The 27,694-nt window shown below is 46.9% G+C and overlaps 2 protein-coding genes across 4 annotated transcripts; one reads left to right on the top strand and one right to left on the bottom strand.

Moving 5' to 3' along the window:
- Positions 1 to 13,486: 13,486 nt before the first annotated feature.
- On the bottom strand, positions 13,487 to 15,793 carry ADAT3 (adenosine deaminase tRNA specific 3). 3 transcript variants are annotated; one of them, XM_083471181.1, is made up of 2 exons: positions 15,630 to 15,793; positions 13,487 to 14,835 (listed from the first exon to the last, which is right to left on the bottom strand). In XM_083471181.1, the coding sequence occupies exons 1-2, from the start codon at positions 15,662 to 15,664 to the stop codon at positions 13,755 to 13,757; spliced, it is 1,116 nt and encodes a 371-aa protein (XP_083327307.1). In that variant the 5' UTR covers positions 15,665 to 15,793; the 3' UTR covers positions 13,487 to 13,754. The 3 variants fall into 3 exon arrangements, with proteins under 3 accessions (XP_083327307.1, XP_083327309.1, XP_083327308.1); XM_083471183.1 differs by having other exon boundaries at positions 15,578 to 15,660; XM_083471182.1 differs by having other exon boundaries at positions 15,564 to 15,647.
- Positions 15,794 to 15,844: 51 nt separating this feature from the next.
- On the top strand, positions 15,845 to 27,686 carry LOC310691380 (dnaJ homolog subfamily C member 3-like). The gene is made up of 12 exons (XM_083471158.1): positions 15,845 to 16,079; positions 17,632 to 17,742; positions 18,145 to 18,269; positions 19,034 to 19,108; positions 19,832 to 19,975; positions 21,266 to 21,447; positions 21,664 to 21,783; positions 22,958 to 23,063; positions 23,694 to 23,814; positions 24,331 to 24,463; positions 25,376 to 25,524; positions 26,238 to 27,686. Exons 1-12 carry the CDS (start codon positions 15,860 to 15,862, stop codon positions 26,378 to 26,380), a joined length of 1,629 nt encoding a protein of 542 aa, XP_083327284.1. The 5' UTR covers positions 15,845 to 15,859; the 3' UTR covers positions 26,381 to 27,686.
- The last annotated feature ends 8 nt before the right edge of the window (positions 27,687 to 27,694 follow it).

The raw sequence follows: 27,694 nt of genomic DNA, 5'->3' as shown, positions 1-27,694 counted from the left end.
CCTTTCACAGGTACTGTTGTCAAGCCAAGTGTCCCCCACCTGTGCATTTCATTTTTTCTATCCAGGTGCAGTACCTTACATTTCTCCCTATTGAACTCCATATTGTTGGTTTTGGCCCAGCTCTCTAGGCTATTCAGGTCATTTTGAATTCTGACCCTGTCCTCTGGTGTATTAGCAACCCCTCCCAGTTTGCAGTCATTTGCAAATTTGATTAGCACACCCTCTATTCCATCACCCAAATCATTTATAAAAATATTGAATAGCACCAGGCCCAGGACAGAACCTTGTGGAACCCCAGTAGTCATTTTTTTCCAGGATGAAGGTGAGCCACTGATGAGCACTCTTTGGGTTCAGCCCATCAACCAATTACAAATCCACCTAACAGTAGCTTTGTCTAGCCCACATTTTACTAGTTGTTTTGCAATAATATCATGGGGGACCTTTTCAAAGGCCTTACTGAAGTCAAGGTAAGCTGGTACAAGGGAAAGCAGGATTGTAATTACCGTAAAAATTACTGATTACTTTGGATCAGCAGTCTCAACCTAACCCGCTATGTGGGGAGAGCCACGTGTTCCTTTGGAAGGCAAGTGGAATACAGTGTGATATACTGACAGCTGTTTTAAAAGGTGTAACTGTAACTTAAAATCCAGTATCAGGGAAAAAAAACAAAAATAGATGGTCCCTGTGCGGATAGTCATGTTTGCATGATGGGGCCACCTCCAGTGACCATGTGGCCTGATATAAGAGGGTTCTAAAATCAGTCCTGAAAGTAGACTGATTGAGAATGACACACGCATAGCTTTTGCTCTGCCATTAACAAGGTGAGCTGAAGCAAATTCTTGCCTCCCTTTGGGCTTAGCAATATTTCCTACAGCATTCTTGTTGAAGGGCATTGGAGAGTTAGGTGAGGGTCACTTTTCTGTTTTTCCATCAAGCCCCCAGACAAGAATGCTACAGCATCAGCCCCAAACACTCAGTCTCATAACAAAAAATACTCAACGGAGTTAGGGCTGAGGGTAGGGGAAGTACAATTATGATCTTTCCAGTCCTCTAGAAGCTGACCCTTTTGGTCATTTTGGTCATGGAGCCAAATATCTGTTTCCAAGTTTAAAGAGTCTAAACAAGTAAAGAACAAGCATGCCCTTTACATGCAAAAGCCCTGAAATTCAGCCCATTGGGCAATGATAGGCTGGGAGGAGGGAGATAAGGACTAGCACCTTCTCTGCCCTCCACCTCCAACAGCTACACCTGAAAGTTTCATGATGGGGTTCGATTTGAGAAGCTGAATGTTTATAAAGGCACTTAGCCAATTTCTGCCACGGAAATTCTGAACAGAAACACTCTGCAGGTTCAGCCCCCAAAAGAAACTGCTCTATGGTCTCTGTGTTGGGAAATGGGAACAGATCTTGCTCATCACCAACCTTCCCTCCACAAATCAGTATCACTATGAGGCTGAACTGAACAGCTTGCTCCAGAGTTTTAAGAGATACGTTTCTGTGGTGTAGTAGTTAAGAGCGGTGGACTCTAATCTGGTGAGCTGGGTTCGCTTCCCCGCTCCTCCACATGCAGCTGCTGGGTGACCTTGGGCCAGTCACACTTCTCTCTGAACTCTCTCAGCCCCACCTACCTCACAAGGTGTCTGTTGTGGGGGTGGAAGGGAAAGGAGATTTTTAGCCACTTTGAGACTCCTTCAAGTAGAGAAAAGCAGGATATAAAAACTAACTCCATAAATAAGAATTCTATGGAAAAGGACCATCCCTGCCATGATGATGAAAACTATATGTTTGGATTTTGCTGTATTATACCAACCTGTGGAATATGACAGTTCGCAGTTTCAAAATCTATTTGGCCACAGTGGATTGACAGTCTGGACACACAAAAACCTCTGGAAGATCTTTTGAATCAATGCCTATGCGAAAGCAGTGGTACCAGTCCTTGCAGTTTCCTTCACAGTAAGCCATAGTTAGGTCACCACTGGGCCTCCTGCACCCTTCCTTCAAGAAACATAGTGACCAGCAGCCTTCAAACAAGGATATCTGAGCAATAGGTTAGTGTATCCTTCCATCCCTCTGGGCATGATCGAGACACAGTAATGTAACTCTCGTTCAAGATTTGTCTCTTCTTGGGAGGAACAGCATCAATTTCCACTTGAAAATATTTGTCTTGTCCTTCAAAATAGGTTTTCCCACAGTACTGTATTATTTCTTTTGCAATCCAGGGTCTAATGGCAGCCATATCCTTTTGTATGAACTGTAATTGGGCAGCAGAAGCAATCAGATGGGCAATGGTACATGTGAAAGGACCGTAGTCACTGGAATTACGGTACCTTGCCTGGGTATATCAGTTGGTGCAAAAAATGATCAGCCGCAAAACTAAAGGGATATTTTGAATCCATCTCATACAGACATGCTAAGAAGGATGTTATTGCATCAATCACAGAGTGGTTCAATCCATGTTTGGAATCTAGATAGAGCATGGTCTTCCTTTTAAAAATGATTACTATCAGTTTCCAGTGGACTTCTCTGTCATTTACTGGAATAATCAAAACATCTTTCTTTAGCACTCCAAATCTCAAACAGTTCTTCAGAGCTTGCACTGGCAATCTTTGACATATCTGCATGAAGTGGCAAGTACGGTAAGTGGGAAAATTTTTCCATTGTGACCTAGCTCTTTGGCCATGATCACCCTGGAGGCAAGAAAGGCATCTATTATGCGATCATTTATCCAGTTTGATCCTTTCAGTGTGTTTATGTCATAGTCATACACACAGATGTTGCCAACTGAACCAAAGTCCCATGGTTTGTAGACTGAGTGTGGGGAAGGTACAGTTGTGCCATGGGGGAACTGATGTACAAATCAGTGATTTGTCCAAACACTTCTCACTTTGTGTTGAGAATATGGGGCTGCTATCAAAATAATCAATATCGGTCACTGTCAAATCCTCTTTCCCACCTTTTGGAGTGGAGGTCATCTGAGGCTGAGTGCTTTCCAGGTGTCTCATAGTCAGCTGGTGATCTTAAGGAGTCAAACCCCTCAGCAGCCTGCACTGAATCAGATGCTGGAGCTACTGTTATCTTTTCCTGCAGTCTGGGGAACTTTCTTCCCGATCTACTCTTCTGTCTTTTATTTCACTTCAACTGTGTGAGCTGCAACTGGCAAGGCTTCCCTGGTTCTGGTGGCATGCCGATAGATTTTGTGGCAGCTATAATATGGTAACAAGTCCTAGATGATGTCCTGTACAGACTGTGCATGCATGGCTGCCCGTATGGTCGCCAGGAGAGCGGCTGCCCATACAGCCTGTACGGCCGCCGTGAGAGAAGCTGCCTGTACGGACGCTACGTGAGCAGCAGCCTGTACAGTCGCCGCGAGAGCAGCTGCCCGTATGGCCCATACGGCCACTGCGAAAGGGGCTGCCTGTACAGTTGCCGCAAGAGCGGCAGCCAGTACAGCGACCTTACTGTCACTCTCCCCCCAGCATGGCACCCTGGGGCACCATCACCCCGCTGCCCCTTCATATGCCCCTGTAGTCAATCAAATGTACTATGAACAATCTGAAGTCATGCTGGGCACAATTCACCACTAATCCTGTTCTTTTTCTAAAAACATGTGGTGGACTCCAGGAAAGCTGTCAGCAGGCAACATGATTCCCATGGGCACCACGTTGGAAACCCCCTATTTCAAAGTTTGCACTGACAAAATCTGTTCTCAAAAAAACTTGCAGTTAAACCTCCATTTATAATTACTACCCCTGCAAAGCAACCAACTTTTGTCCCAAAACCATTAGTAGCTGAATTGACGCAAGACAGGTGATTGTTTTTCATGGTTACTTTGGTGGTCTCCATCTAGTTGGTTTGATAATTTACATTCACAGGTAAGATCATCACAATCTCTGCCTTGGACATTCTTGAGGTTTAGCAGTGTCAAAAATTTCCAGGTGCAGTTCTTCACAGTGGAAGCTATGAATATGAATGTCATTTTATTTCAATGTTCTTGCTAATGCAGAACCATTTCAGATAGCGTTTGTATTTCGGTCATTCCATGGACTTTGGTGTGATCTTACAATATAATTTGGTGGAGTCCATTTAACAATCATGCCAATCCATGAGGATTAAAGTATTTAATATAGTGTTTGTTCCTTGGCTGTGCTCTGTGGTTTTTGTGGTTCGTTCTGTGGTCATATACATCATGTGTGATTTGATAGTGATTTCAGGGTGACCAAACATAAAAAAACCTAAGGATCCATGGGGATCTGTGCTTCATGAGAATCTTTTTACAGCATGGCAGTGCCCCAAAGTGATCTGGCCATGAGCAGCATAGGTGGTTGGGTAATGAATATGGGGCGACCCAGAAAACTGTGGAGCCGTAAATTTTAAATATATATATATATATATTCAATTTTATAAGGATAAGGAAGTACAGAAAGGGAAACGGGGGAGGGGATAGATAGATAGATAGATAGATAGATAGATAGATAGATAGATTAGAAATTTAAAAGACCTATAAAGATTATCAAATCCTACAAAGTACTACTACTACTACTACTACTACTACTACTACTACTACTACTACAAATATATTTGTACCCTGCCCATCTGGCTGGGTTTCCCCAGCCACTCTGGGTGGCTTCCCAAAAAATGAAATAAAAATACATTAAAAAGTCACACATTAAAAACGTCCCTAAACAGGGCTGTCGTCAGATGTCTTCTAAATGTCAGGTAGTTGTTTATCTCTTTGACATCTAATGGGAGGACATTCCACAGGGCGGGCGCCACAACCAAGAAGGCCCTCTGCCTGGTTCCTTGTCACTTTGCTTCTCACAGTGAGGGAACCACCAGAAGGCCCTTGGTGCTGGACATCAGTGTCTGGGCAGAATGATGGGCGTGGAGATGCTCCTTCAGGTATACTGCATCGAGGCCGTTTAGGGCTTTAAAGGTCAGCACCAACACTTTGAATTGTGCTCAGAAATGTACTGGGAGCCAATGTAAGTCTTTCAGGACATGTGTTATATGGTCTTGGTGGCCACTCCCAGTCACCAGACTAGCTGCTGCGTTCTGGATTAGTTGTAGTTTCTTGGTCACCTTCAAAGGTAGCCCCACGTAGAGGACATTGCAGTAGTCAAAGCGGAAGATAACAAGAGCATGCACCACTCTAGTGAGGCAGTCTCCGGGCAGGTAGGGTCTCAGCCTGTGTACCAGATGGAGCTGGTAGACAGCTGCCCTGGATACAGAATTGACCTGTGCGTCCATGGACAGCTGTGAGTCCAAAATGACTCCCAGGCTGTGCACCTGGCCCTTCAGGGGCACAGTTACCCCATTCTGGACCAGGGAGTCCTTCACACCAGCCCACCCCCTGTCCCCCAAGAACAGAACTTCATTATTGTCAGGATTCAACCTCAATCCACTAGCTGCCATCCATCCTCCAACCGCCTCCAAGCACTCACACAGGACCTTCACCACCTTCACTGGTTCTGAGTTGAAAGAGAGGTAGAGTTGGGTATCATCCGCATATTGATGGACACCAAGCCCAAACCCCCTGATGATCTCTCCCAGCAGCTTCCTGTAGATGTTAAAAAGCATGGAGGGGAGGACGGAATCCCGAGGCACCCCACAAGTAAGTCTGAACACTCATCCCCAGCCCAGGAGGAAGGAGCAGAACCACTGTATAACAGTGCCCTCAGCTCCCAGCTCCTCTAGACGGTCCAGAAGGATGTTATGATCGATTGTCGCGACCAAGGCAGTTTCAGTCCCATGAGGAGACCTGAATCCCAATCGGAAGGGATCCAAATGGTCTGCATCCTCCAGGCGTGCCTGGGGTTGTTCAGCAACCACCCGCTCAATCACCTTGCCCAAGAATGGAAGATTTGAGGCTGGGCGATAGTTGGCCATACTGGCCGGGTCTGAAGATGTTTTTTTAAGAAGCGGTTTAATGACCGCCTCTTTCAGCTGGTCTGGGAATGCCCCCTCACAGAGGGAAGCATTCACCACCCCGCAGAGCCCATTGCCCAGCCCTTCCCGGCTTGCTTTTATTAGCCAGGATGGGCAAGGATCAAGGAGACAGGTGGTTGGTTTCACGCATCCAAGCAGCCTGTCCACATTCTCGGGGGTAACGGATTGAAATTGATTCCATGCAACTTGACCAGACAGGGATCTAGCACTCTCTCGCCCCGACCCTGCTCCCACGGTGGTGTCTACCTCCTTCTGAATATGAGCAACTTTATCTGCATAAAAATTTGAAAAATCGTTGCAGGAGGTCTTGGGGTCTTTACAAGGCCCCGGTGGTAAAGGTGGTTCCATTAAATTGCAAACCACCTGAAAGAGTCTCCTGCTACTATTTTCTGTAGATGCTATAGAGGCGGTGAAGAAAGTCTTCTTCGCCATTGCTATCGCCACTTGGTAGGCTCGACATTGAGCTCTAACCTGTGTCCGGTCCAATTCAGAATGAGTTTTCTGCCACTGGCACTCGAGCCGTCTCAGCGATTGTTTCCTCACCCGCAGCTCCAAAGAAAACCACGGGGCTGTCAGGGCTCCATGCAGTCGGAGAGGGCGCTTCGGAGCCAGACAGTCGATAGCCCTGGTCAACTCCACATTCCAGCGGGCCACCAGGGAATCAGCTGAAAGGCCATCAACATGGGATAAAGCATGCCCTACCACTCTCTGGAAACCATTTGGATTCATTAAGTGGCGGGGGCAGACCATCCGCATTGGTCCCACCTCCCTGCAGAGGAGAAGGGTCACGGAGAAGTCCAGTTGCACCAGGAAGTGATCTGACCATGGCACTTATTTTGTTTCACTTTTACCTAGTGTCATATCACCCATGTCACTATTGGTGAACACTAGGTCTAAGGCATGTCCGTGACTATGAGTTGGGCCAAACTTATTCAGGGACAGCCCCATGGAGGCCATGCTTTCCACGAAGTCCCAAGCAGCCCCTTGTAAGGTCATGTTGGCATGGATGTTAAAATCCCCTAGGACAACCAAACTAGGTATCTCCAGGAGAACATCTGCGATGACCTGAAGCAGCTCGGGCAGGGAATCCTTGGTGCAGCGGGGAGGTCAGTACACCAAAAGGAATCCTGTACTGCCCCTATTGCCCAGCTTCCAGAACATGCACTCAGAGAACTGGGTCTTTCATATGCGCAGAAGCGCCAAATTGCACCAGTGCCTGTGCAGACGTGGCGCTTCAGGATGCGAATGCTGTGGGTTGCGGACGTGCCTCAGTCACGGGTTATGTCTGCAACCCGAGGTTCCACTGTACCAATTTTGTTTTAGGGCTTAATTTGCAGTAAATTTTATTCCTTTATTCATAATTGTTCTCACTGTTCTACTGTGAACTGCTCTTAAAATTTTTGCATCCATTTTGTCATATAAGGTTTTGCTTGTTCGGGCTTGGTGTCATATTTGAGTAATAGTTTATAAATTTTACCCAGAAGGTAGAACTCTGTTATGGTGGACTCAGATTCCATCTTTTCACTGATTTTCACTGTATGTTTGCCATACAGTCTTTCTTGAATCTGGATATTAGTAGACAGTATGTAAGCAGTTTCATATTTTTTCTCCTCTTTAATACTTTGGCATGTATTTGATCTGTTCTTGAAGATGAACCATATCTTGGTACAATATATACCGTATTTTTCACTCTATAGGACGCACCGAACCATAGGAGGGGGAGAACAAGGAAAAAAAAATTCCCCCCTCTCCGCTCAGCGCCCCTTCAGCGAAGCGGGATGAGAAACGGAGCCCCTTCCATTTCTCCTCCAGCTTCACTGAAGGGGCACTGCGCAGAGAGGGAAAACAGTGCAGCGCCTCTCCAGCAAAGCAAAGCCTGGAGAGCAAGAGAGATCGGTGTGCACCGACCCCTCTCGTTCTCCAGGCTTCAGGCGGCTTACCACAAGCCTTCGGAGATCAGCAGGAACTTGCGCTGTGCTCCAAAGGCTTCAGGCGGCTATCCCTGAAGCCTGGACAGCGAGAGGTTGGCCCAATGCAAAAAGCGTGAGGATCCATGAGGATCCGTGCTTCAAAACCACGTTTTTGGGCCTTGGATTGGCCAGGAAGCAGTGGATCCAAGTTTTTTGTGGTGCAGGCTGTGCCCCTGGACATGATGTGTGATTTGACGGTGAGTTTGGGGTGGCCCAATGCAAAAAGCGTGAGGATCCATGAGGATCCGTGCTTCAAAACCACGTTTTTGGGCCTTGGATTGGCCAGGAAGCCGTGGATCCGAGTTTTTTGTGGTGCAGGCTGTGCCCCTGGACATGATGTGTGATTTGACAGTGAGTTTGGGTTGGCCCAATGCAAAAAGAGTGAGGATCCATGAGGATCCGTGCTTCAAAACCACGTTTTTGGGCCACGGTATGGTCAGGAAGCCATGGATCCGAGTTTTTTGTGGTGCAGGCTGTGCCCCTGGACATGATGTGTGATTTGACGGTGAGTTTGGGGTGGCCCAATGCAAAAAGTGTGAGGATCCATGAGGATCCGTGCTTTAAAACCAGGTTTTTGGGCCATGGAGTGGCCAGGAAGCCGTGGATCCGAGTTTTTTGTGGTGCAGGCTGTGCCCCTGGGAATGATGTGTGATTTGACAGTGAGTTTGGGGTGGCCCAATGCAAAAAGCGTGAGGATCCATGAGGATCCGTGCTTCAAAACCACGTTTTTGGGCTTTGGAGTGGCCAGGAAGCCGTGGATCCGAGTTTTTTGTGGTGCAGGCTGTGCCCCTGGACATGATGTGTGATTTGACAGTGAGTTTGGGTTGGCCCAATGCAAAAAGCATTAGGACCCATGAGGATCCGTGCTTCAAAACCACATTTTTGGGCCATGGAGTGGTCAGGAAGCCGTGGATCCGTGATTTTTGTGGTGCAGGCTGTGCCCCTGGGAATGATGTGTGATTTGACGGTGAGTTTGGGTTGGCCCAATGCAAAAAGCGTGAGGATCCATGAGGATCCGTGCTTTAAAACCAGGTTTTTGGGCCATGGAGTGGCCAGGAAGCCGTGGATCCGAGTTTTTTGTGGTGCAGGCTGTGCCCCTGGGAATGATGTGTGATTTGACGGTGAGTTTGAGCTGATCTAGTGCAAAAAGCGTGAGGATCCATGAGGATCCGTGCTTTGGAACCACGTTTTTGGGCCTTGGAGTGGCCAGGAAGCCGTGGATCCGAGTTTTCTGTGGTGCAGGCGCTGCCCCTGGACATGATGTGTGATTTGACGGTGAGTTTGGGTTGGCCCAATGCAAAAAGCATGAGGACCCATGAGGATCCGTGCTTCAAAACCACGTTTTTGGGCCACGGTATGGTCAGGAAGCCGTGGATCCGTGATTTTTGTGGTGCAGGCTGTGCCTCTGGACATGATGTGTGATTTGACAGTGAGTTTGGGGTGGCCCGATGCAAAAAGAGTGAGGATCCATGAGGATCCGTGCTTCAAAACCACGTTTTTGGGCCACGGTATGGTCAGGAAGCCGTGGATCCGTGATTTTTGTAGTGCAGGCTGTGCCCCTGGCTATGATGTGTGATTTGATGGTGAGTTTGGGGTGGCCTGATGCAAAAAGCGTGAGGATCCATGAAGATCCGTTCTTGAAAACCATGTTTTTGGGCCACGGTTTCGCCAGGAAGCCGTGGATCCGTGATTTTTGTGGTGGATGCTGTGCCCATGGCCATGATGTTTGATCTGATGGTGACTTTGGGTTGATCTAGTGCAAAAATCATAAGGATTCATGAGGATCCGTGCTTCGGAACCACGTTTTTGGGCCAGGGCGTGGTCAGGCTGGCGTGGATCTGAGTTTTTTGTGGTGTAGGTTGTGCCCCTGGCTATGATGTGTGATTTGACAGTGAGTTTGGGTTGGTCCAATGCAAAAAGTGTGAGGATCCATGAGGATCTGTTCTTGAAAACCACGTTTTTGGGCCATGGTATGGCCAGGAAGCCATGGATCCGTGATTTCTGTGGTGGATGTTGTGCCCCTGGACATGATGTGTAATTTGAAAGTGAGTTTGGGCTGATCTAGTGCAAAAATCATGAGGATTCATGAGGATCCGTGTTTTTTAACCATGTTTTTGCGCCATTGCGGCACCACGAAACAGTGGATGCGTGATTTTTTTGGTTCCTCCTACAGACTAAGATGTGGTCTACAGTAGCATGGTGTTTTTATTTTGTTTCAATATAAAAATCATATGAATTCATGAGGATCCGTGCCTCGGATCTATGTTTTTATGGTACTGCAGCGCGGCAAAGTGTTGGATCCACGTTTTTTATAGTCCAGTTTGTAGGCGTGCCTTCTAGGTGTGATTTGACACTGCATTTGTTGGAATTATTTTTAAAAAAGTGGAGGATCCATGAGGATCCGTGTAGATCCGCCTTTTATGCAGACCCGACCCTGATATAACCCATTGATTGGCGTCTTCCTTTCCCTGAAGGAGAAACAGAGTTATTTAAACAAAAGACTTCTGTCTCCTGAAATCTAAACTGGAAGGTATTGCAGCTATTTGAGACTCGAATTGCCTGCATATTGATTTAAAGGAGGGATTTGTCTTCTTTCACATTGCTACCAAATAAAAATGTCACCCTAAAAAAAAAAATTAAACTTAGCAGAGGATGGTTTCGATCCATCGACCTCTGGGTTATGGGCCCAGCACGCTTCCGCTGCGCCACTCTGCTCCACGAGGGCAGATGTTGCATTACATTCCTAAATAGTCGCTGCTGTGTATTACAAAGCAATGGAAATCTACCCATTGAAATGGACCGTGGATTCGAAACGATGCGGTGCATTTTAGAGCCAGTGAATTTTGACGAGCAATTCTGGGTCTAAAAAGATATTGATTTCCTCACCTTTTCATACTGATGGGCATTGGGAGCGGGAAGGTTGTCTTCGCAATGGGGTGTGTTGAATTTTTTAACTTGCAAATTCCCAAAACTAGAGGTGCTAAAAAGTTGAAACGAGACTTGGCAATTCAAAAGATATTTTGGTTATATTAATATAATTTAAGGTTTTTTTCTTGGTAAGTAAAATGCATGTAAAATTGCATAGAAATATTTAAAAATGATTGCCCAAAATATGCAGTTATATTATATATTAATATTTTTTTTAATTTTAATTATTTAGTATTACCTGACATTTTCAGAAGTTAAAATTAAAATTCTTTGGTTCTCCAAAAGCAGTTTATATTCCTCCTCATCATTTACCCAACTAAATGCTGCCCAATAGCAGATTTGATTTCTTCACAAGCAAAAACATATTTTTAAGACCCCCTCAATGACGAAACTTGCGAAAATTAAGTTTCACCCCCTAAAATGGCATGGCCTAGGCCAGGGGTCTGCAACCTTTAAGACAAAAAGAGCCACTTGGACCCGTTTCTGAAGAAAAAAAACATGGGAGCCGCAAAACTCCTCATTATAAAAATAACTTTTATGTCACTTTTTTTTTATTTCTTTGTTTGACCTCTCAGAATTACTCCTCCTCATAGAAATAAACGTTAAATTAACAAGTTACCTTTTTGTGTGTGTGTGTTCTTCACTCCCCTTCAAAACAGTGGCCAGCGTACATGCCCCCTTTCAATGCAGTGACCAGCGTACTTGCCCCTTACAATGTAGCGGGAAGGGGAAGGTGACGTCGGGACGGTGCGTGACTAACGCACGCACCACCCCCATGCGACATCACAGCCAGTACAGTGCCCACCACAGTGGGGAGTGTTGGGGCACACAATGCGCCTCCTCCCCTCGCTAGTATCCGCCCTGGAGCCACGGTAAAGGTGTAAAAGAGCCACATGCGGCTCCGGAGCCGCGGGTTGCAGACCCCTGGCCTAGGCTCACAGTCCATTGGCACCACTCTTGAATGCAGCCGCCGTCACTGCCAGTGCTGGTTTTCTGTATCCATACAAGGCAACAGCACAGTGGCGAACTCAAAAGTGTTGGGTCCCTTCATGAGAATTGCAGCCACAGCTGTTCTAATATCATACAATAATCTTCTAATTATACATTTAATAAAAATTAGGGGTGTGTTGCAACAATCAAGGCAGATCTCCATGTGTTGCCCTTCAGCTATTTGCTGTGCGCATACATGATTTGGAGTGCTCCAGTATCTTATTTTGGAGTGACTTTAAGTTGTTTTCCGTAAATCTCCACTGCACGTAACAGATCTTGAAGTACCTTCTTCTGAAACTGAAGCACCTTGTGTGTTCCCAAATGCTTAGCTTTAGAGCATATAGTGGTTAAAAAGATCCCTTTTCATGCTGACTGGTAGGATGCTAGAGTCAGGAATACAATGAAATATGTGTAGTATTCCCCACATGAAGTGTACATTGGGGTCATCAACATGGTGGTGAATTGCCTGAATTTTCCAAGTACGAATCCCTATGTAGCAGGGGGAAAATAATCCACAAAGGAGGTATCAGCAGGCTCAATTGAAATCCCAGGTACGTAGATGTACAAAACAACTTTAGAGGAGGGGAGAGACTTCATCAGGCAAGGCCTCCTTCCACCTGCCTTGCTCCACCCTCTATTCTCTGCTTCTCAATTTGTATATTATTTCATGTACTGTGGCTTGCCATTGTTTCATTGATTATAGTTTAGAAATTATTTATTGTAACTGTTGAGTGGATTTGTGTTTAACTTTTATGTGTTGATATTATTATTTTATATTATCCTAATGATTGTTGAATGTTACTTTTGTGATGTAGGCTGCTTATTTTAAAGTTACGTTTTGTGTTGTTTTTATGGTGTTAGCCGCTCTGAGCCTGGCCTCGGCCGGGGAGGTTGAGATACAAATAAAAAATTATTATTATTTTTATTATTATTAGAAAGAAAAACTGAGGGGACCACAAAACACCAATGAAGACTAGACATGCTCAGTAGCTGTGGAAAGTTGACCAACTGCTGCAGATCAAGCGAAGGGAGGTACTAGCTGCCTAACATCCTGAACAAGGGCTTTCCGCACTGCAACATTTTCTTGCAGGTCCCACTCATGAAGCTCAAAACTGCACATAGGACCATTTATAAGCAGAGGTTTTCCCTAGTCATCATTTCTCACAATGCACAAAAAATTATCACAAGTGCCAAAAATCTGTAGAGGGTCACTGCTCAGTTTCAGGTACTCCAAATTCCCAGTTATCACAGACACATGAATGTTCTTTAAATAATGTATTTCAAAAGAAAAAAAAGAGAACAGTAAAAAGGGTAAAAATGAGAGACAACCCCCCCCACACACAAATACAGTGGTACCTCAGGTTACATACGCTTCAGGTTACATACACTTCAGGTTACAGACTCCGCTAACCCAGAAATAGTACCTTAGGTTAAGAACTTTGCTTCAGGATGAGAACAGAAATCGTGGTCCTGCGGCGCGGCGGCAGCAGGAGGCCCCATTAGCTAAAGTGGTGCTTCAAGTTAAGAACAGTTTCAGGTTAAGAACGGACCTCTGGAACAAATTAAGTACAGTGGTACCTCAGGTGAAGTACTTAATTCATTCCGGAGGTCCGTACTTAACTTGAAACTGTTCTTAACCTGAAGCACCACTTTAGCTAATGGGGCCTCCTGCTGCCGCCGCACCGCCGGAGCCTGATTTCTGTTCTCATCCTGAAGCAAAGTTCTTAACCTGAAGCACTATTTCTGGGTTAGTAGAGTCTTTAACCTGAAGCGTATGTAACCTGAGGTACCACTGTACTTAACCTGAGGTACCACTGTACACATTCCAAAGCACCGCAGACACGGTACTTCTCTTAAAATAAGACATACATAATATATATTATAAAAAGTTTAAAAGGAAGCATAACAAGAAATATCCTCCTCAAGGACTGTCTTTCCGTGATTCCCCGGGCACCGAAATATGCGCCAAGCTGCGGCACTGGTCTTCCAGAACGCCGCGGAACACCTCAAAGCGGTGGTTCAGGTCCTTGCGGCGGTGGATGTGGTAGTTGGTCCCCAGGGCGCCGTGAGCGGACGGCACACCGTAGAAAACCCGTCCGATGCGCGAGTGCACCAGAGCCATGGCGCACATCACGCACGGCTCCCGCGTCAAGTACATATCGTAGCCGGTGCAGATGTAGGGGAGCCCGTCGCCCGACGAAGAGGAATGGCCTGAGTCACCGTCCGGCTGAAGGAAGCTGCAAGCAGGGTAATCTTTATAACCGTACGCCCCACCTCCCTGGCCGCAGGCCACCAGGTCAATGCAAACCATAGCGGCGTGCAGCAGTGGGTTGAAGCCTTTCCTGCAGTCATGCGCCACCGCCAGAACTCTCCCAGAAGCTTGATCAACCACCACGGCCCCCACCGGCTCCATGCTGAGCTGCGCACCTTCTCGCGCCGCTCGGATAGCCAGCTCCATATGGCTCTGCATGGCGGCCTTTTCCGAGGGAGTGAAGAGGCAGCCGCTGAGAGCCCGGCTGATGCGCTTGTTCTCATGGAAAGAGACAGGCCAGTGCGAGGAGGCTTCCTCATACTGGGGGCGGGTCAAGGGCGGGAAGGCTGGCACCAGGGTCAGAAAAGGCTCCCCTAAGCCACGCGGGTCGACCTGGCCATCGGGGAAAAGGGCAGCAAGGGACTGCGAGCCATCCTGCTTGGGTCTGGGGCTGGCCAGGCACAGGATCATCTCCAGTGGGTGGGCGCTCTCCGCGGAGACGCAGGAACGGACGCGTTTCAAGTGCGGGTGGTCCCCCAGTGGGTAGGCGGCAGAGACCTCCCTCACCAGGCGGCAGGCCTCCTTCTTGTCCAGGATGGGTGCGGCAAAGGCGGGGATTAGAACCACACTCTGGGATTCCCTCTCTGAAAGAACAGGAAGCACGTCCCATGTGGAGGCCCCATTCAGCTCCACCGTTTTCCGGCGCTTGCAGTCTGGCTCCATTAGGATGGGCGCATCCCTGGCATGCTCTCTGGATGGCGGGGTGAAGGAAGAGGAGAGCCGGTTATCAAAAATGCACAACACAAGTCTACACCACCTGTGCATTTGCTTCAGTCTTCCCCTCCCTCTTTGCAATAAGAGGCTGCATGCCATTATCATTATTATGTATGACTTCTAAAGGGCTGTAAGTGGGAAGCCTGACCTAACTATGCCTGCGAGCTCACAATCAAATAACTAGATGACTGAAAATGAGTCTGAAGCTATTGTTCTTGAAAGATAAACATTGGGAAATATCAATGCATTGCTAGAGCTCATCGAGTTACCAAACGCTGGCACAGGCTCTCTTAGTCAAACCTGTTAAAATAACTATAAGCACAACAAGTTCTGCCCATTTCAACACACAGGCAAACACACACGCAGTGTTTTATTTTATAACCAGGCTGATACTAGGACTTCAGGTTCTCAAATGTGGTGGGAAGGATTGTGATGATTCCGCCAAGGAAATAAGTCGCTCTGCACATGCTCAGAGGTACTCTTTAGGATTGAACCGCATGAGCCAGAGCGGGGGGAGAAGCTGAGCCCATGTGCACCTCTTTTCTTGTTCCACTTCACCCACTGAAGAAATTCACAAGTGCTGAATTCAATAATTCCTAATTATTACATTTATGACAAGCAAGTATTATTATTATTATTATTATTATTATTATTATTATTATTATTAGGACGATGACGACCGGTCATCATTAGAATTTTCATTACCATCATAATCCCACCCTGCAAAAGTATCCCTCCATTATCGTATCCACACGTGCATCGGAATCTCACCCCCGGCTTGGCTCTGCAAAGACCACGAAGCCCATCCGCCCACGTGGTGCGCCGGGACTTCATCTGACGCTGATTGGCTAACTAAGTTCCACGACATCCACGATGTGGAAGCTGATTGGCCAGCAGCTCCTCTTTCCCCTTTCCCCTGTCCTTCTTCCCTTTCCCTGACGCTTTGGAGGAGTAAGGAGGCCGAGTCGGCACGTTGACGTAGCCTAGAAGAAGAGACAAGTATGAGGCTAGAGCGGCCGGAAATGGTTTTCGCCGACGAGGAAGCGGAAGTGAGTTGGGTCCGGAGCTGGGACATGGAGTCCGGGCAGCAGCCGGTGTGGCGCGGCCTGGGGCTGCTCGGCAGAGGCGGGGACAACCCCGGGCTGGGCCCTGGGGGCTGCGAGAGGCGGCTGCTGTGGGTCGCGTCCTTGCTGTGCGTTTTGCTGGACCTGCAGTTGCCAGGTAACCATGGTAACCGGGAGGCGAGGGGTCGTTTCCTCTTCGCCCTCAGGGACAGGGCTTTTTCTGGCCCCGCCCCCTGCGTAGCCGGTCGCCCCGCCCCTTTCTTCCCCCCTGCCTCCTGTGTTGCCGGCTCCTCCGCCGCAGGGTTCGCTCTGATGCCCCCAACCCACCTTCTAAGCCCCGCCCGCCACGGGCCCCGCCCTCTCACGTTGACGCGCCTTGCAGCCCCGCCCACATGCTTATAGCCCCGCCCCCTTTTCATTGCCACTCTCACTTAGCATGTTTCTAGTCCTTAGTGTTCTCCTCCATCTTCCGCAACTCATGCTTCTGATCTTTTGCATCCGCTGGAAGGTTCCTGCCGGCTGCCAGTCAATATCTTGCAGCTGAGGTAGTCGCTCCCTCCGCTCTATTCCCAGCTGTCTCCACTGGGAGTTCGCTTATTATTTACCCAAACAGAGGTAGGACTGTACAGGACCTGTCGGATAACCTAATTGAAGGGAACATTCCTTGATTATAAAACCATACGCGTGTTTTCCTAATGTATCTTTAACATTACATGCCGTACACAAGCAACGATAGCAGCTAGTATGTCGTTTCTTGTGGAAAGGCATAACGGTACAGTAGTTTGAAGTTGGAACCGTTGTTGGAATAAGTTTGTGATGCATATTGAAGTCTCTAGTCCAATAGATCGCTCCAGATGTTTCCACGGGTCTGGGGAGATTGTGTTGATTGCTCATATGGGAGACAACGATAAATGACAGGATGCAGCTGTTTTTGAGCACGATGGATTTAGTTTTAAAAATAATTTCATTGTCTGTTGAATTTATAAAAACAGCAAACCAGTTCTAGAGCTACTTGCCCTTCAAGCTTACTTCTGCAGTACACACCTTCTGGGTTTGCAGAAAGCTATGCAATGTGAACAAAACTGAGATTGGCAGGATACCTGGTTCTGGAACCAGTAACTGAATGGAGTTTCCAGAAGTGATCTTTCACATCTCATTCTACTTGATTCTCTCCCTGCCCCCTGGAAATGCTAAGGAGTTTTTAACAGAGTCACTTCAATAGCAGAGAGTCCAGAGAGAAAAGAAACTAATAATGCTTTAATGTGTGACCTGAACAAAAGCAATACATAAATATGAGGAGAAATAAACAGGTTTTTGTGTTTCGTAATTAAGGCCTTGTTCACAACAGGAAGATGTACAACTGCATGTATAAGGGGAAACTCTCAGAACTACATAGCCAGTCAGAGCAGGAGTTACTTCAGCAAGCACCATGCCCTTCTGACTGGGTGCTAGGCAAAACCTCCACCATTCTCTTGGTTAGCTGGCTAACTGTAAATAGAATTAACCCTTAGGTTGCCAACTTAATTATCCCTGCTGTTATACTTCCAACAGGCTTGACCCTAAGATCATCTTATGCAGAGCAGGTATCCTGCCATTTTGCTTGGGCCCCCCCTTTCCTTAAAACATGCATATGTCCTCTGCTCACAGCTCTCTTTCTCCTGCTCTGTTACAATGGCTATTGGTCTCACAAACCATTTCATACCTTGCAGGTTTGCTGGCTGCTGGGCAAGCTGAGATAGAAAACCACCTGGAAATGGGGCGGAAGCTATTGGCCGCTGGGCAGCTGGCTGAGGCACTATCACACTACCACTCTGCAGTGGGTGAGTAATATAGCCTGTTTTGACTGTCATCCCTGAGGCATCTAACTGACAGGTGTCTTACGGGCTTATGCTGCCCTCTTAATGTCGGTGTGTCACTCGACTTCTGAGCACTCTAAGGGTATAAGTTAGAGGGCCCTTGGAAGGTAATGGTTCCACTAACTGATCTGTTGTTCTTTGTATAATTTTAAATCATAAATATAGCTTCAGCTGGTTTAGAGAAATGCATGTGAAAGAGCTAAACCACAGCAATTCCAGTCTGTCCCTATAATTATTAGTTTATGTTGCTACTCATGAGGAGGACAGGGTGCAGATGCAGAACGTAAGCATCTCACACAGTATACGTTCTGTTAAGCATACTGACATTTATTTCTGTTTGGTTCCCCCCCCCCTCGACTCTCCTAGAAAGTGATCCCAAAAACTACCTTACCTACTACAAACGGGCAACTATCTACTTAGCCATGGGCAAGTTCAAATCGGCGCTCCCTGACCTCTCAAAGGCTATTGAGCTCAAGCCGGATTTCATGGCTGTAAGTCGTGTGTGTGTGTGTGTTCTCCCCCTCCCCCCTAAGACCTTCTTAATGGGAAAGGGTGCAGGGAGAAGGGTTTGTTTCCAGCTCAGAGAACCTGTTTGAATTATTCAAATCAGTCCCCTGCTTCCTCTTTCAGTGCCTCTTGCATGGGTGGAGAATAATTCTGAATAGCATGGGCATGCTGGCAGATGCCATTGATACAGGTTATAACTAATCTGCAGCCATTATTTGTTTTATTTTTAAAGATGTTCTATCCTGTCCTCTGATCAGCTGATTTCAGAGATAGCTTGCAACACATTAGATCCATACAGTTTTGTTATTTTAAATTGCCTATCAGCCCTTGTGTTTCTTCCCCTCAATACTGCTGTCCCAAGGCAAGTGGCACAGAGCAAGTTCCCTTTTTTTTGGCAAGGTGGCAAGCTGCAGGGAGATAGTAAGGTCCTTGCAGCTGCTCAACTTGTACTGATGTCTGAGGCCAGGCTGGTCTTCCCTTTGCTATGGTGTCCTTCTAAGGAATCAGGATGCATGAGCAGCTTCGTGCAGTGGGTATATTTGTGAAGTTCCCTGTTTTACTATATAATCGGGGCCCTGCAGATTCTTACTCTATCCTTCCTTGCGTGTGTTTGCAAATGTGCACAAGCGCAAACAGTTTGTGCACAAGCAGTTTGTGCAACCCAATGGATAAGCTTCCTGTTTCCAAGCCTACTTCCCTGTCACACTTGTCTTAAATGATCTGGGGGGGGGGGTGTTCTGTCCCACAGGCCCGATTACAGCGAGGCAACATCCTCCTGAAACAAGGCAGCATGCAGGAAGCCAAGCAGGACTTTGAAGCTGTGGTAAGCAACCTGCCCACATCCACATCACAGGGGCAGGAGCCTCATCTAGCGATGCACACTCATTTTCATGTCTGGCAATGGACCGCTGGTGAAATATATTCTCTTGCCTCCTTAGAATTCCATTTCAGGGCCATCAGAAAGACTGTGTAGCTCAGCATCAGTAGCCTGCAGCACCAGTCTCCGCTCAACACTGGCTGCGTACACACCATCCATTAAAATCTTCCCACAAAGAACTCTGGGAATTGTAGTTTAAGAGTCTAGTTTAGTTCTGGGGGGGGTAAACTACAGTTCTCAGGATTCTTTGGGCTTGCACGTTCTAGCCAGTTAGGAAGTTGCGGCAGCACACATTGCATTCAAACCTTGCAGTTATGCAAAATATTGCTTTCACTGTGTGCAAATAATACCACGTATGATGCACTGGTGGGAAATATGGGGGGGTGTAGTTCTTTGGGAAAGTTTGCTTTGTAACAAGCAGGAATGGTCCAGGAATGGTGGGATATCTGCCCAGCTGAGCACCTTGGGAAATAACCTTTCTCATAATTTCTAATCTCCAAATACATTGCAACACCGTTGTTCTTTCTGTATTGGCCCCCATCTTTTCTCCCTGTGTCAACTACATGGACATTTTCAGACCTGCTCAGAGATTTGGATCAACATCTTAAAATATTGAGTGACCTAATACATGCGTTCTGTTTTATTTTATTGAAAAAATGATCTCATCAGCTCCAAAGTAATCCGGAAAATACAGAGGCCCAAAGGCAGCTTGCGCGTGTCTCTGAGCTCGAATTTTCCATGCAAGAAGCCCGTACCGCCTTCCAGAGGAAGAACTACCTGGGAGCAATCAGTATTTTGGATCAAGCAATTGAGGTATGTTGTCGTCAGCTCTTCCTGGCTTTATATTCTTATTTGAGCAGCGCCATGGGTCAGGTTAACGGGCCTCAGGAACTTGCCTTCCTGTCCTTATAATGGGGTAGTTGGTATGAGAGTTCTATGAAGTCTACAAAAGTCATTCAGCTGTGTTGAAGTACAGTCACACAGCAAGCACCTCTTGGGCCAACATGTGGGGGTGTTTAACTCGTCAGTTGTTTGGAATGGCTGGGAAGAAGTGGTGTCTGTGTGAGCGAGAGGACAAACCCTCTTTTTAACCTGCGTTGTTAGAACATTGAGACCAGAACCTGGAAGACCAGCATTCCAAACCCCATTCAGCTGTGAAGCTCATTGCTTGACCTCGGGCCAGGCACTCTCTCTCACCCTCACACACCTCATAAGGTTGTTGTGAGGATGAAGTGGAAGAGGAGAAAAGCATGTACACCACCGTGTAGGAAAAATGGAAGTGGAATAAATAGCATGATCCTTGTCGCCTTCTGTCTCTTCCAAAGGGAGTGAGGGGTGCTGTCGTCTAAACCACTGAGCCTCTTGAGCTTGCTGATTGGAAGGTCAGCGGTTTGATGGGGTGAGCTCCCGTTGCTCTGTCCCAGTTCCTGCCAACCTAGCAGTTCGAAAGCACACCAGCACAAGTAGATAAATAGGTACCACTGTGGTGGGAAAGTAAATGGCATTTCCGTGTGCTCTGGTTTCCGTCATGGTGTTCCGTTGCGCCAGAAGCAGTTTAGTCATGCTGGCCACATGGACCTGGAAAGCTGTATGTGGACTTAACTGCCCAGAGGTCCTTTGCCTTTTTACCTTTTACCTCTGTCTCTTCCCTCATCTCCACCCACCCCGGTCACCTAAAGCTGGAAAAGAGCAGTGAAAATCTAATGGGCTTGGCACACTATCAAGTCCCGGGGAGGGGAATAATAAATAAATTTTATTTATACAGACACACAAAACTCTGAATAAATATAGCAGAAATGAGTTTTTGGGTTGGGAGGGCCATAGCTGAGCATTAGAGCACCTCCATGCAATGAGGCCCAGGTGCATGTTGGGATTCCTGCTCCTGACAGTGTAATCCCTGGCATTTCCAGGTAGGGTGGAAAGAGACTCCCTGGCTGAAACCCTTGAGAGCCAGGGTGGACAAGTCAGGGTGGACTATCCTGAGCTAGATGGACCAGCCACCCAACTCTGTGTAAGGCAACTTCCTCTGCTACCAACCAAGGTTCTAAAATAAAAACAGCACTAGGCTTTGAGGATATTAACTTCCTCTCCTCTGTGCCCCAGATCTCCCCCTGGGACCCAGAAGCAAAAGAGCTGCGTGCTGAGTGCTACCTGTACCTCGGCGACTACAACAAGGCCATCATGGACCTGAAACCCACCACCAAGCTGCGTAACGATAACAGGGCGGCCTTCCTGAAGCTCAGCAAACTCTATTACAACTTGGGGGAACATGAGGAGTCCTTAAAGTGAGTGGTGCGTGCATGCATATGATGTGCGGTGTGTTACAGACACGTGCGGGGGGCGCCATTCTATATTTTTTATCCTAGGCACTGTGTCTGGATTTAATAATAAAGCAGCTGGGGAACAGCATTGGGCAGGCAGGGAGTTTCTGCACCCCCTGGCCTTTCCAGTGTCTTGGATCCCTCCTGTTGCATCTAGACCCGGTCTCTTTTCCTCCACAGCCAAGTGCGGGAGTGCTTGAAGCTGGATCAGGACGACAAGGACTGCTTCTCCCACTACAAGCAAGTGAAGAAGCTCGCCAAGCAGCTGGAATCTGCCGAGGAGCACATCAGATCTCAGAGGTGCGCTGAGTACCTCCCTATGTCCACCCGCCTTAACCTTCCTGGGTTACTTGTTTGCATGGGTGGGTGGCTAGAAGTCGGCAGTGCACATCGAGTGCCTTCTGTGCACATCGTTACGCTCTCAGCATGTGCAAAGGGTGCACAGAGGAATGCTCTGTTCTGTGGCATTTTATGAGCTTGCGGGTTGAACCCATATGCATATATTTGTTCAGTGTGTATCATCGCTTCTGTTTCTGCTGTTCACAGACAGGGGAGGACACCTGTGCAAGACTCTGTTAAGTACATAAACAGTTTCTGAGACTTCAACAGGCGGCATATTTACAGTACATCAAGTCTAGAAAATGTAAACTGATATTCTTGAGATAAAAAAATAAGAACCAAGTTGCGGGTTCAGACCAAGGATTCATCTAGGCAGGCATCCCACATGAAACGTGTTTCTGGGAAGTTCAATCCCAAGCCATAGGTATCCTTCATGAATCTGTCTGCTCCCTTTTTTTTTAGAAGGTCACATGAAGCTGCCTTTTATCCTGAGTCAGACCGCTAGCCCAGAACTGGTTCTCTGAGGTCAGGTCAGAGGGTCTTTTCCCAGCTGTGAAGCCCATGGTTGCTTTAACTGGAGATAGACAGTACTGAAAATGGTGCTTTGCTGGCTGAGAACACCCGGCTCTCTAACAAGGCAGATTCATGTGACTTTAAAAGGGGAACTATCAGACAACTTTGTGGCAAACGGGTCTTAGCAGCTACCCATGGAGCCATCTAAGTTGGTCACCATTTCTTGTAGTAGTGAGTTTTGTAAGATAATCATGTGTTGCGAAGTGCTCCTTCACCTATTGTCCATCTTGTTTGTTTCATTTCTCCAGTGCTGTGAGAAAAGAAAGCTCTCTCTTCTGTACTATTGATAATTTAATAGATGTCTATCATGTGGTTTTGTTTGTGAAAACACAATGTTGCTGCACCCTGGGGCCCGGTAGCAATCTCTGCACTTGAGTAGAGTGATAGCAGAATAATCACAGCCTTCCTGTTACACAGATGGACCACAAAACCAGACCGATCACGTTCAGTTCTTTGGCTGCTCATTATCCCTTTGTTGATGAGAGCATTGTGCAGCCTCGAGGTTCGCATGCTCCTTTCCTTTCCATCTACAGTTGTCTTCTCTGTCATTTCCCGGGGACAGGTACGAAGATGCCATTGAGAAGTATAAAGCAGCCATGAAAACTGAGCCCAACGTGGAGATCTATACCAGTAAGGCAAAAGGACGCATCTGCCACTGTTTATCCAAGGTAAGGCAGTGTGGTCCAGGCCATCTGAGGAGATGAATAGGAACTGAAACAAACTTGGCTTTGTTTTGTTGTTTAATTAAAGGAGTAAACAATCAAATGCAACTACAAGAGTATTTGACAGAAATGAATCAAAATTCATAACACTTGTATTGCAATTTTGTCCATTTTAGAATGAACTCTGACAGCCTTAGAAGTAAGAGAGATGTCAGTTTTGAAATCTAGGGATCTGCATTTGGTTTCCTGCTCTGCCGCCGGTATCCTATCTGTGCCTGGTCATGTTCTCAGCCTTCTCATGCTTCTTCCTTCCTGTAGAAATGAAACTTGTTGGCCTACAATCAGAGTAGCCAACAGGGTGACCTCCAGTTGGTGTTGGACTCCCTAACAGCCATCAGTCCCCACCACCAGCACGGCTAATGAACAGGTTGACCGGGATCATCCATCAAGCATCTAGAGGACACCCTGTTAGCTGCAACTGGCCTGTATCTCAGGAAAGATTTGAACCGCCATCTCTCTACTCTATAACAGTGATCCACTGGATCAGAATAGATAATGGGGCAGATATGGTGGGGGGACATGATTGCTGGGAAACAAGTAGCAAAAAAATTCCCTCCCCCTTTTTGTGTGCCACAGAGCAAACAGCCTCATGAAGCTATAGACATCTGCACAGAAGCCCACCAACTCGACCCCAGGAACATCTTCATCTTGCGTGACAGAGCTGAAGCCTATATCCTGAACGAGGAGTTTGAAAAAGGTAAAAGCGTTGGTGATGCAGAGGACCATGTCAGGACCGCGGCTCAGTGGTAGAGCATCTGCTTTGCCTGCAGAATCATAGAGTTGGAAGGTACTCTGGTTCAGGGTTTTCCCATACTTGGGTCTCCAGCTGTTTTGGGACTGCAGTTCCCATCATCCCTGACCACTGGTCCTGCCAGCTAGGGATGATGGGAATTTGTAGTCCAAAAACAGAAGGAGACCCAAGTTAAGAAGCCTTGATCTAGTCCAGCCCCCCCTGCTCACTGGACCAAGCGCAGGGTCATTGCTTGAAAATTTTCCAAAATTTTCATTTTATTTTATTACACTAATAAAGGGTTAGGCATGTGGCTTCTTCTTTTTTTAAGGAATATTTTATTTTCTCTGGATTTCATGCATTTCGGTCAGATTCCAGGTGTGCAGACCTGCGAGATAATGACATTAAGAGACAAAAGTTGAAAAAAGTGGCTGCAAAAAAGTCACTTTTCCTGCTGTATTAAAGCCAACTCTTTCCTTGTAGCGGTTGAAGACTATCAAGAGGCCAAAGAGTTTGATGGTGAAAATGAGGAATTAAAAGAAGGGTTGGAGAGGGCACAGAAACTGCTGAAGCAATCGAAGAAACGGGACTATTACAAAATCCTTGGGATTCGGAGGTATGGCATGCACTTTCCATAACTCTTTCCTGGTCCAGAATTGGACCTGGAAACAAATTGTGAGACAATACAGCTGATACAGCATTGGTTTAATAGAGTCAAGAAACTGAGCTCACAACCTCCTCATTTCTTTTGAACCCATTGATGCTTGTGGACAGTTTTCAAGGGCAGCCCCATGTAGTATGCATTGCAGTAGTCTAATCCAAATGTGACCTCTATGTGTAACTGTGGTAAGTTCAGCCTGTACCAGAGAAGGCTGCAATTGAGACACACCAGCCCAAGCCAGGCAGAAGTATTTCTGACCACAGCCACCACCTATCTATTCTTGAATTCAATGGGACTTGACTTGACTGAATCAGACCTTAAGTCATAGCTTTGCCAGAGCATGGTTTTAAACTTTTCAACTCTTGCCCTCCCCACCCAGCCACCCGGTGCTCACAAAAGGATATAAATATTGGAATGACTTCAATAGTTTTAAAGACAAAGTCAGCCTGGCCAGGTTTCGGGTAAATATTTGATGCGGCAAAGTAGATGTACTGGTTGGTTGGCAGAGTGTTTTTATGAGGTGGCAATGGGGGGGAAAAACTCTCTTGCGGCTCTAATTAGGTTGCTGCAGGAATATGCAAGCCTTTGGGTTTGCACAGGAATCTCTGGTAGACGTGAAAGATTTCTGTATATCTCCAGAGCTTGCATACACTGAATGCTGAGCTCAGTTGACCAAACATAGCAAGGTTTTTTTACTTACCTACTTTGCTTCTCCTATTCTTCTGAAACCCATGGCACTGGAACCCATGTCCGAGCTCTGCAGTCTGTGGAAACTTTCATGCTTAAATTTGTTGTCATTCACGTCACTGAAGAAAATGCAGGAAAAAACTTAGTTTCTGTTTCCCCCCCCCCCGTCCCCCACTCTAGGAATGCAAATAAGCAGGAAATCATCAAAGCCTACCGGAAGCTAGCTCAGCAATGGCACCCTGACAATTTCCAGTCCGAAGATGAGAAAAAAGAGGCTGAGAAGAAATTCATTGACATTGCAGCTGCTAAAGAGGTCCTGACAGATCCAGGTAAGGCCTTCCTGATTAAATTCAGGTTTGTGTGTGCTTCACTGTAGACGATAAATTGGTTGTTTTGCACAACGAGTGCAAGAGTACATATTTGGCATGTGTTGTTCTTTGCTAAGATAGCCTGCCCCTTAACCACTATAATTTTGGGAGTATGCAATGGGTTACAACTGTACCAGTAGAATGGTGATTGCATCTAATTTCCCTGTACTTGCTAGCATTTAAACTCCAAATTTCCTCCAAGGAGCTCAGGATGCTGTGCATGGTACTTTAACCTTGCAACAGTCCTGTGTGGGCAGATCAAGCTGTGAGTTGGTGATAGTCCCATCATCACCTTTGTAACCCTGGTGAATGGGTGTGATTTGAATCTGTAACTCTCTCCTAGTCTAACCTCTGCATCTCACTGATTCACACAGACAGGGACCACGTAGGGTTGTGGGGGGTTTTGTGTCAGGAGCTTTTGTCTACACTATCTAGAACACAATAAGTATTTAAATGGGTCTAGAAACATCCACGTATGGAGGGGATGAGATCTTTCAGATTTGAAAATAACAAGGAGTGCTTGAGAGATACGAAGACCAGAGCTGGCTCCCTCCTTTTCTCCCACCCACGTGTGTCCACCTAGATAGGCCTTGCACCTCTTTTGATCCAGGGGCTGTCTCAGCAACCTCTTTCCCACCCTACGTTTTTGTTCTCTGTTTTCTTCCCCCTTCCAGAAATGCGGCAGAAGTTTGACTCCGGCGAGGACCCCCTGGACCCAGAGAACCAGCAGGGAGGGGCAGGACACCAGCACCAGTGGCCCTTCGAATTCAACCCTTTTGGTTCTGGGAACTTCCACTTCAAATTCCACTTCAATTAACTTGGAACCGAGCCTTGGAACAGGAAGGCAAAAAAAAAAAAAAAGACCCTGTGGCTAGCAAGCAGGTGCCTGGACCTCTGGGCTGTGCTTTGTCCATGCAGACACTGCAAAAGTTACCAGCCCCCATCAGAAAACAACCGCTATGCAATGGGGGTGGGTGGAGGTGGCCTCCCCGCTGCATCCAGACATCCCCGGTCCAGATGTCCAGATGCTCTTTCCGACTAGAGCTGAGGCCTGAAGAAAGATGGTGTCGTCTTGTCTCTGGTTGTGGTTCCCAAGCAATGGGGGGCTGCAAGGTGAGATGTAACCATGCATGCAGGGCCTTGCATACCTTTCTGAATATTCCTGCCTTTCATGGGAGTCCTTGCAACTCTGAGTTTATGTACGCGGCTCGACTTAGTTGGACGATGGGCTGTACCTCTCGTGTCTGCTGAGATTCATTTTTTTAAAGCTGGTGGTAAGGAAACTGATTCCTCCTTCCCTGCCCTCACTCCCATCTATTCTTAAATAAATCCTTCACTGCCATATAACTACAAACCCGTTTAAATTGTAAAAAGAAAAGAAAAGTAGGCAGGAGATTATACCTGTTGGCATGCATTTGAGTTTGCCTACCTGAGAAAATATTTGCGTAATGTGAAGTGTGGGGTAATCTCTGCTGATGGCAGAAAGCACCGCTGAGTGCTGCAACGGCCTTCCTCCGTTGCAACACCCTTAATTTTGTTGATGCAGCTATTCATCTTGAAAAGGCAGTGAGAAGCGCCTCTTTATCAACACCCATCAGGTTTTGCAGTGGTTTGGGCCACCCTATGAAGTGGCAAGATTCATCTCTTCTTTTGATGGGGTGGATTCTGGTATTGCACATTTGACTTCTCCCTTCCCCCAAATACAAAGGGAATAATGGTCAAGAACCCAGTCTGGATTTGGGGGAGAGGAGCTTAGGTCATACACCTTGCCCTAAAGTTAATACCTGTGAAATCCCCCTCCTTCCTTGCTACCGTTTGACTGTTACAGTGTGTGAATTGCGAGTCTGATATTCTACCATCTAAATGAGGGATTCTTGCCTCCCTCAATTTACTCCAGTTAGGCAAATTTTTAACTTTTCTTCCTCCTGCTCCAGGGCAAAAGGGGGAGGCACTGCTGTCCCCTTACCCCACCCACCCACCCACCCCAAGACAGCACAGTACTTCTATAAAGCCTGAACCTGCTCTAGCCGTTGCCCAGGGGCCGAGGGAAGGAACGTTAAGGAGGGGGTGTTAAACCACCACCTATTACCAAAAGTGTCAAGATTAAACGTTTGTATTGCAAAGCTCTCGC

This window comes from Podarcis liolepis (genome assembly GCF_965112155.1).
Source record: "Podarcis liolepis genome assembly, chromosome: 13".
Lineage (NCBI taxonomy): Eukaryota > Metazoa > Chordata > Lepidosauria > Squamata > Lacertidae > Podarcis > Podarcis liolepis.
Note: the sequence above shows the minus strand (reverse complement) of the source record. Positions and strands in the feature narration are given on the sequence as shown.